The following is a 10,008-nucleotide window of genomic DNA, read 5'->3' as shown; positions in this document are numbered from 1 at the left end:
TCTAAAATTCTGACAACTGCAGAAAGGAAGAATTTTTTAGCTTTCCCTTTTTTGTACTTCTGCACTAGAACAACAAATGGTCTAATGCATGAAAGCAAGCCTAAGTAAAGCAAGAGTTCAGACCTGCCAGAAATGTTAGAAGTCCTACCATTCTTAAGGTCTAAGAGGGCCTGTTCACTTCATAAATGGGAAGATGAAACCAGAGGTGACAGTATTTAGCCTGCTTTTGTTTTCCCCTTGCTAACAGACCTGAGCCACTCTGGATGCTCTAGTGTCCCCCTCTTGTTCCAGGGGCCGTCTGGGCTACTGACATGTCCTGGTGAAGCAAGGTCATTTTTGCCCTGTATGTGTGAATGACCTGAACAGTCATCAGCAAAGCCCATGCTCATAACCTCATGAATCTGTTCTTCATTTCTCACTGAAGAAAGTATTATTTTTATTCAGTCTCAAGGCGATTCTCAAATTGTTTAGTCCAGGTACAACTTACGATAGTTTATTCACACCTAGGACATGGCAAGTGGCCAGTGGGTAACAAAGCATTTTGGGATGTGTGGCTTCCTTTTTTTTTTTTTTTCTGGTCGGTTGTGGTGGTAATATCACCTGCTCCTTGGTGTCAGAGGGTACCAAGCAGAGAATCGGCGGCTCTATAGCCTCTCCCTTAAATAGCTTATTTTCCTAAAGCAATAAGGAAAGTGGTTAAGTGCCACAGGCCTGGGGGCAGGCAGGTGGCCGGGGGGCCGCCCTGGCAGGGCTCAGCCGCTCTGGGGACGGTGCCTGAGACGAGGCCAGTCATCCCTCTGGGAGCCCCTGAGGGCCTGGGCTGAGGTTGAGGAGCTGCCAGGCCGAGGCCTGCAGCTTCGGGCAGGCCAGGGCCCCGCGCCTGAACCCGGCCGGGCCCCGCAGTGCGCCGCGGCGGCGACTCACGTTTGACGAGCTCCTCAGCCGCGAAACCGGCGGCGCAGCTGGTCACCAGCGCGAAGGGCCCCGCCGCCGCCATGGCGCCCGCCGCCGCGCTCCTTCCGGCCCCGCCGCTACCACCGGAGGGCGGGGGGAGCGGAGCCGGGACTGCGCGAGGGGAGGAGCGAGCCGGAGAGAGGGCTCGCCCCCCGTTTGACGCGCTCCCCCCCCCCCCCGCGGCGAGGCGGATGGTGCGGTCCGACCAGCGCGTCCCGTTGCTAGGGGCGAGGGCGGCAGCCGCCATGGCCGGCTTCGGGGCGCCGGGGCAGGAGGCGGGAGCCGTCCCGATGCAGGTGGGTCCGGGCAGCGCCCGAAGCGGCCCCGTCCTTTCCCGGCAGCCGTGGCGACGAGCCCCCGCAGGACCCCTCCTCCCCCGGGGAGGCCGCCTCACACCTCGGCTGAGGCGCGGGCGGCGCGGCCTGCTGCTGAGGGGACGGGAAGGCTCAGCCCCTGTGGGAGGGAGGAGCGGCTGCAGCGGCGCCGGTGAATTTTGGATAAGGGCTTGGCTTTGAAAATGTTAGGGTTCTTAGCATAATGCGACCTCGAACTTTTTTGTAACAGTGTAACTATGCGGTCTTGACACGGGCTGACGCGATCTCCTCACAGGCTGCCTTTACCTTTCAGTTCCTCGTTAACGCTTTTGAGATTCCTGCGTAGTTACGCCATCTGCGCCAAAAGATGTGTTTTAAATGTGTAAGGAAAGATCCTTCCTTGGCAAAGGACCTCAGCCCTGAAGTTTATTGCCATTGCTTGTGAGATTAGTTTTAAAACGAAGATTTCCAGATTTTCTACAATCAGTGGCTTTAAAGTTAATGGCTTTATATTTTTGTTTTATTTATAAAAGTACGGAAGTATGGGAAGTTGCATGTATTTCTTTCCTGTGTTTAGGAAGCAATTAATTTGGATTAAATCCTGCTACATTAATTCCACAGATTTTGGTTATGTTTTTTGTCATAACTTGCTTTTCAGGTTCAAGAAGATCTTCACACGCTTAAAGTCAAAGTGAAAAACGTCAACTTGAAGGGAAATGTAAAAGCCGTGGATATTAGCCACCTGGAAGCAGCAACTGAAAGAACTGAACTTGGGCTGACAGTAAGTAAAATGGAGCAGATCCAGAAGACAATTCAGTTTTTGAGATCTTTGTCAGTAATTCACTTAGGAGTATGTGGGGCCACGTACTTGGCACCCTGTAAGACCCCTTTCTGATTAGCAAATGATGGGATCCACCAGGCACTGCAGTTCAGAATGATGGCTTCTTCTTTTGGCTTCCCCTTTTGGCTCATCAGAATTAACTGATCTTGTGCCCATTAGCTAAAACTAGCTTAAGTTCAACAGAAGCACAAAGCCCATCAACTTTTGAGTCAAATGAAGATCTGGATTGCTAAATTAACTGAGTTAAATAAATTTAATATTCCTCACACCTTTGAAATAGTCTAAACATTTTTTTTCCTCTTAACAGAAACATGCTGAAAATCATTTAAATGCTATAAACAGACAAGTGTTAACTATTTCTTCTACTGATAATGAAGAAGGACATTCCAAAGAGCCCCCTAAATGGTAAGTGAAACAGCTGTTTTATGGCAGAGACAAACGCAAGCAGCAAGACAGAAAAAGTGCAGTATCAGAATCTTGTAAAGCAAATGGGAGTATTGGCCCATTTATTTTGGTTATTTGCTATTTTGTTTTTATTTTGTTCAAGTTAGAACTGCATTTACTCTTGTATTGTTTTTTAAGTAACTACAGCAATCTTCTGCTAACTCCTGTGATTTTTTTCACTAAATGCAAATTTAAATAAAAATATAGTCTTTCTGGTTCAACCAGATGGAAGCAGTATGGATTTAATAGGTAACATCAAAGTAATTTTTAAAAACCTCACTGTTTGTTTCTTTCTAAATCAGGGGGCTTCATTTTGATCCTTCTCAGAAACAGCTTATTTTACCACGAGTACCTGTTGAGCCCGTGACTGTCCAGGCATACAGCAAATCAGCACTACGCATTTCTCAAAGTTCACAGGTCTGAAATAACATACTAGTTATTCTGCCAGAGACCACATTAAATTAGTAGACTGGTGTCTTGTAGGTTACCTGTTGATCCCATAATGTTATTTTCTGACTCCACATGGATTCAGTTTTTGATAATATACCATATATGACTGAAAGTGTTAAAAAATTCTCAGTAGAATGAGAGGGCTGAGAGATAGGAGCCTTCTTCCAGCCTTACAGTCAGGATAAAATCTAAGTTAGGAAGGACTTAAGTATCATCATGGGTGCATTCACAAGCTCTCCATTCTTTATTTCTCCCCACAAGTATATTGTTGAAGAGTCCTGAAACCAGATGTTTGTTCTACTTTAAGATCCCCGTCCTGCAAATATTGTGTGCTTAACTGTGATTCTGCAAGTAATGTGTTTAAAATAAATCGAACTGTATATTGGAATAGCATGAGTGCAGATATAAATGTTTATGTTGCTTGAGACTAAAAGTGGTTCTTATTTTTTCTTTTTGCATAAAAGATATGGCAAGTTCTAGCATTCGTATACTTCCTTTCATGTATAGGGTAGTCACATCTATGATGAATATAGGTTTTCTCCTAGAAATCTGATGTTTTGCTACTTACCGTAAATTAAATCCCTGTAAAATCGTGTAAAGCCTTCTTAAAATGTTTGTATCTAAAGTATTTTTGCTTTTTTATTCTAATTTGTGTATATTGACTGGTGAGTTCAAGGTGGTTTCCTCGAACATATTTTAAAAACAAAATTAAGGTAGTTAGTTGAATTGAAAAATACCAGTTGTCACAATTTGGAGTTATTGCTGTTTAAGTCCAAGGGAGCTTTGAGTGAGAGAGAACCTTAAGAGGCTCTCTATAGTTCTAAGACTGTTACCAGCAGCGAGGGACAGAAGCTACTTGAAATGGTATAACCAGAATGAGCAGCCTAACACTCATATTGCTGATTATCTTTGTAAAAGAAGTCTCAGTATAAACTAGTACTAAAATATTGCTTACTCTTGAAATGATGGATAAGGTGCAATGAGATCTCTGATTTTGTTTTTCCCAGCCGGTATTCCAACCCTGTCCTGTATGAATACACTTACATTGTGAGGAAAAAAAAAAAAATTATCAGAGTTCAGCTACTCTGTAAACTCTGTACTGTCTATGGTCTTTCAATTTTCACTTTCTTCATATGTACCAATGAGCTTAATTTATAGTGGAGTTTGTGCTCTGTCCTGCCTTGACTTTTCTTTGTCTTTTCATTTCTGCATATCCAGTGACACACAAGCTATCCCTAATTTCCCATAATAAAGAAAATGGCAAACAGTGCTGTTTTCCCAGCTGTTCTACATGCCTGGCATGCCAACATAAAAAGCTTTTATTATTAAGTAGTTGTGAAATCCAGCTGTGAAATTATCACCTACAGTTCCTTACTTCCTGTCTCTTCCTTATTTGTAGCTATAAACAGCTTTGAGTTTTTTAAGCATACGTTGGTGTTCTTTGAAATTCCTTTCCACTCAAAGGAAATATTAGTGAACTGAATAGTTTTCTGTTTGCAGACAGTGTTTCTGGGAACGTAGGCTTGAGGAAATGAGCATTTCAACTCATAATGCTTCTGAGAGGAATTAATAATTTCTGCAGTAATATTTTTGTGCTTTGCAGTCCATAATATGTCATGCAAGAGTAGAAATGGAGCATAAGTTGTGTTTGTAGGATAAGTTGTGTGTGTAGTTAGGATAAACCAAGGTTGGAGTCACATAAGCACAGATGCTATTTTCACATATGCATTGCTAGGGTACTTGTCATATGGGAAATAGCTTGCCCACAGGTGTCAGAATAGGCTTAAAATTATTCTTTACTCATACACACAGTATTTCTGAGTTGTATCAGGAGCGGGATAGGACTCTGCAAATCTAGCTCATAGTGGGAATTGCGAAGCACTGTCGTCCCCACTCTTTTATCTGCCCCCCCCCAACTATGTGTGGTAATTGGATTTCTTCTAGCAAAGCTTGAGAACCATAATGTGGTGTCTTCCCCGTGCAGTTAATTGTTCAGCCACTGCTATACAGAGGCTTTAGAGAAGTTGTTATCCATAACTGGTAAGTGTCTAAGTTCAAATGTTATTTTTTTTCTTTAAAAACCCCGTGCTTAATTGAATACACCTGGGCTGATGCTGCTTGTGCAGCTTTGTTTTCTGGGTTTGCTTTGTTTTTTCTAGAAGTTGATATTTTCTGTGACATTCTGAATATGCAGTAGAAGTTAGTATTCTCTCATCATTAATAGAATTAAAGGTGTAAATTAAAAGATTTTTCTAGGGGGCTCTAGAATATGCCAATAACATAAATAGCTAGATGTGAAAAGTGGTTCAGTTACTGCTAATACAAATTGTTTCAAAGATTAATATAATGTAATCCAGTTATAATGGAATTGGACTCTTATAAATCACGCACCACATGCATCTGCAAAACAAAAAAAATATAGTGAACCAGATTTGTTGTCTTACTACATGCTAAAAATGCCCTCCGCTCCGAAATGAATTTTGTGTTGAAGTAGAACAAGGACCTTGTAACTGTACTGAACATGTCAACCTGTCCTGTGTAATCCAGTATACTCCATGTTAATAATTGAGCACTATAATTCTCATTCTTATTGAGCACTATATTAGTAATAATGCACTATTCATCCTGCTATTCTCATCTTTTTCTTCTGCATCAAGATGGTTCAACATAGCTTAAATTTAAGACTTTGGATAATATAGATGGATGGATAATATAGATGGAAGAGACCCATGATACCATCTGCTCCAGCGCCTGCAAATGTAGAATTGTCACTTTTGTCAGGTTTTGTTATTAAGTATTTCAATTCTTGTTATCCTGTGTGGAATCTGCCACTCAAGCATTGATCATTTCACTGTCAGTCTGAGTGGGGAGTCTGCATTGTGAATCATCTGTTATTTTAATTGAGAAGGTACTCAATTTTCCCCCAATTCTTGTTTAATAGCACAAGCAGTTTCCTTTCTGTACAGCGGTGTGTTATAGTAATAAAATAAATACCACAAAATCACTGATGAGGTGAAAATTGAACTTTCTGTCTCTGTGCAGCCATGTGGGTAAAGGAGTAATTGGCTTGGATAATAACTTTTGTTCTTACAAACCCAAATCTAAATGAGCAGCTCATTGATACATCTGCTTGTAATTACTATCAAAAGAAGAGAATATATTGTGCAGATAAATTAAACCATTTTTAGTGCTTTCACAAAGTAAGACAATTGTTTAATAGTTCAAATATGCCTTTAATGATTCTTACACTTTTTATGGCTTTTTTTAAAAGACAGTCTCATAAATTCCCTTTTTACATTTACATAATAGAAGTATCAGCAGAGAGTTCTTGTGTATAAATATGTTCAGTTGGATCTTACTATGGAAGGGAGGGAGCTTTTCGTATTCCTATATCCATACAATGGGAGTTAAGCACGTGCACTGCCAGGCCCCCAGCTCCTCTGAATTACCTTAGCTCTGTTGACTTCCCTGGTGATACACTAGTTTCTGCCATTTGAGGATTCTTCCATTTGGCATTGCTTGGTAAATAAACCCTGTTGGATGCAGAGTCTCATTCACAATGTTATTGCAATAAAAGTATTGGGAGGTACTACTATGCTTGATACAGATCCAGGTGTAAACTAAAGCATGTGCATTAAGCTGAACCAAAATGTTTTCAACTTAAGAATCTTGTACTCTAATAAAAATATATGGCATCACTTCTGGCTTTTATAGGAAAACTATGTGCTTTAGATACTTTTTATAACAAGAAGAAACTTTTAAAAGTCTTTCTCTGTCCATAAAAAATTTAAAATATAATAATATATATTATTATATAATAATTTTTATTAGCAGAATAGTTGAATCCATTCCATGCAGATAACACAGTACACAAAACCCACTATGTTTTAATTCTTATTACTGTAAGGATTTTTTATTTCCTCATTTACTTATATGCAAGTGCTCTCTCTGCATTGAGTCAATGGGCCATAACCGATCCAAAGAAGCTGTTCTGGTCCATCAGGTCAATGATTCCTGAATTAAAGTCTCTGGCAAACGTGAACCAGGTAAATTGGATTCTTATTATCATCTGTGGGAAGAATGCACATATAACACCCTCCCAATAGATAAGGCGTGTATAAAACATTTATTACAACACAGGTAAATGGAATTCACAAATGGCCTATGTTAATCAAGTGAGTCAAAGCTGATGAGTTAAATTTTGAGGGGAAAGGACAAAGGTGTGCAAATCTGGAAATTTCAGAGCTTGTAATGGAATTAATTGAACAAATTCCGGCAAAAGTGTATATGTGAATAGTAGTTGTGTGCCTTGCTAAGTTTTCGATCTAATCCAAAGGCACTTCTTCATTGTTTGCCCAGTTCCGTGTGGATAGTCAAATAACAGGAATTTTTATCATAATTTTGCAAATTTATGAACAAGTTATCAAATTCCTGCTTATAAACACTTCTGTCCTAGTGCAGTTATTTTAAGACTATGCCTATTATATATTTCAGCAGCAGGTGGAAATGGATATGAAGATAATGCTTGACCCAGAGAACATCGATAATAGAGCTGTTTTAAAACAACAGAACTGTGAAACCAGGCTGCCACTTATAACTAAGAAAAAATCTGCTCCTGTGAGTAACTTACATGATCTTATGGGCTTATTAGATGCATTACTTATCACTATTAAAGTTAATACATATCAGACCTAACTAAAAAAATTATTTTAAGTGAAAGTACCTCATAATTTCCTACTTTTTGACATTGATATGTAACAATCAAGACATTTGAGGTGATAATTCTGGGGAAAACCTATAGCATAACAGCTTTAGGTAGCAAGACCCCAATCCAGCAAAAGTATAAGTATACATGGGAACGTGCGTGGTAAGTCATCTCAGTAAAATCAGGGAGTGAAGATAAGCAAACTGGAGCTTGTGGAGTTTAGGATGTGACCCAGAGATCAAGGAAGAATTAAAAGGGGTTTTGCTGACAAGAATGGGCTTTCGGTTGTTCATTCTCTGACCATTTCTTAAAAAGACAAGAATACATTCTGTTTTCAAACGCTAATAGGATTCTTAGGAGTAAGTGAGAAATGCTTGTACTTTGATTTGATGTTCTTTTTAATTGACTTTTTTTGAAAATTCAATCCTGCCATATGATTGCTGACCCTGACCAGAAATCAGTGTCACTGAATCAAAAAAATAGAGGTTATACTGAAAGAGAATCGGAATCCTAGAGTGACTATATAATTTTAGGTGTTGTTTACATCTTATTTTTCTGACATGGATTGGGAGGGAATGTTGAATTCTACTTATTAGCTCCGTGTTGGGAACACATACTTTGGAACGTGAGGGACAGATTCATATGCTTCCTTTCTATATGGAGATATTTCCATGTCTTGTAGGTCCCGAGTATCCTCACTGTCGAGCTACAAGGTATTCTGACGCACAGCCTTTCTTTTATCCCTGGTCAAGCTGTTTCCCTTAGTAGAAAACAATTAGCTACTGAAGCTGAGACTGAGCACTTCCACAACACTCTCCGAAGAGTACCCTGAGTAGTCACTGTCAAATCACCCTTCTCTATTCTTCTCTCTGGTCTGAGAATGTTCAAGCTGTGCAAGATTAAGTTTTGATTCGTCCAAAATTCTGCTCTGCAACTGCTGCTCCTCTTAAATAAACAAATGAACGTGAAGATGACATTTTCCGCAAAGTATGCTTTTAAAAACATTTAATCGGCACTGGCATCCCTCCAAAGATCAATTATGTTCACAAATTTAGCATAGCACTGTGGTCCACATGAAAGAATACGCCCAACGGTCTCACACAAGGATGCTCGTCTACAATTTACTTTATGTAATAGAAGCATTATGCAGCAAGCCCAGTGCTATGAGAGACATTATAGGGTATTTGGTTTTAAACAACATAAAAAGAATCTGTGAATGGCACAGTTGTAAGCTGCCACTTATAAAAAATGATTTTTGAAAGCTGTTGCCCAGACTAAGAGGTGATTTGTCTAACCCTGTGATATAGAGTTAATTAGAAAAAAGCATCATGGCTAATAGCTTTTTAGAACCACTCTAAAACACTCACAGAGAGGAATATTATACTACTGCAGAGCGCCATGTGTTTTACCACTCTCACTGAAACATACTGATCAGAGAAAACTTAAATTACAAACATTTAGTGACAATTACTCAAGCTCTCTGATACATATTTACAGTTGCTAAGGAACTGTTTATGACAGGGAGATGGGCTGAAAAAACATGTAGGTATGTCCTATGTCTAATTTATTCTGCAGCATTTACTTAAGTAAATGCTTTTTAGAAGTTTTTGAATCCCATGATACAATCTGTGTTTTGAAATGTTCTGACTTCACTGGGGGTAAAGTTTGGCAATTAGATTTGCAAAATCCACTACTGGCATTGTGAATTAAGGCATTTTTGTTGAATGTGAATACTAGCATTTAGAGGAATGATAGTTATAGAATCACCAATAGTAACTAAAATAAAGAGGTGTGTGCAGGTCTAAAATTACATTGTCTTTAGTTTTGTAAAAAAAAAATCAATTAAAGCAGCTACAAGAATTAAGTTAGGTGCTACTTACCCTGTTTTTACTCATCAGCCATTAGAGGGCAATATTTGTACACACACGTGTGGGCACACACACGTATACCCATGTACATGCCCTAGATATGTGCATAAGTTTAAAGATTATCTCAAAAATCAGTGGCAGAAGGACTCTCATTGAAGTAAATTAAAAACTAATTGCTTGATTAACTGCATTCAGGTTTTTTCAAGAGTTGTCAGCATCCGAGTTTTCAAAGAGACCTGAGCATTTAAAAATGTGATGAGATTAAAAACACACTGGTTTTGAGGTGACTAGATAGGTCAAGCACAAATCTACATGGACTTTTTATTATCCTGCCATTTGAGTAGTTCAAAAAATTATTAGTAAGGATCTCATTGTTTCATGAAAAATGTCGTCTTTTCTTGCTCTTTTGGTATTATAAAGTTGCTGACACTG

At 39.4% G+C, this 10,008-nt stretch overlaps 1 protein-coding gene across 1 annotated transcript in view; it reads left to right on the top strand.

Moving 5' to 3' along the window:
- Positions 1 to 296: 296 nt before the first annotated feature.
- Positions 297 to 10,008, top strand: part of IQCH (IQ motif containing H) — a gene marked incomplete at its 3' end in the record, with an annotated part of 71,851 nt that continues 62,139 nt past the window's right edge. The window contains exons 1-5 of the mRNA XM_082005339.1: positions 297 to 1,250; positions 1,927 to 2,049; positions 2,417 to 2,514; positions 2,856 to 2,970; positions 7,498 to 7,620. Of these exons, the coding sequence (XP_081861465.1) occupies positions 996 to 1,250; positions 1,927 to 2,049; positions 2,417 to 2,514; positions 2,856 to 2,970; positions 7,498 to 7,620 (714 nt within the window). The 5' untranslated portion in view covers positions 297 to 995. The remainder of the gene's footprint in view (positions 1,251 to 1,926; positions 2,050 to 2,416; positions 2,515 to 2,855; positions 2,971 to 7,497; positions 7,621 to 10,008) is intronic.

This window comes from Phaethon aethereus, assembly GCF_964289735.1.
Source record: "Phaethon aethereus genome assembly, chromosome: 12".
In the NCBI taxonomy this organism is placed as follows: Eukaryota; Metazoa; Chordata; class Aves; order Phaethontiformes; family Phaethontidae; genus Phaethon; species Phaethon aethereus.
Note: the sequence above shows the minus strand (reverse complement) of the source record. Positions and strands in the feature narration are given on the sequence as shown.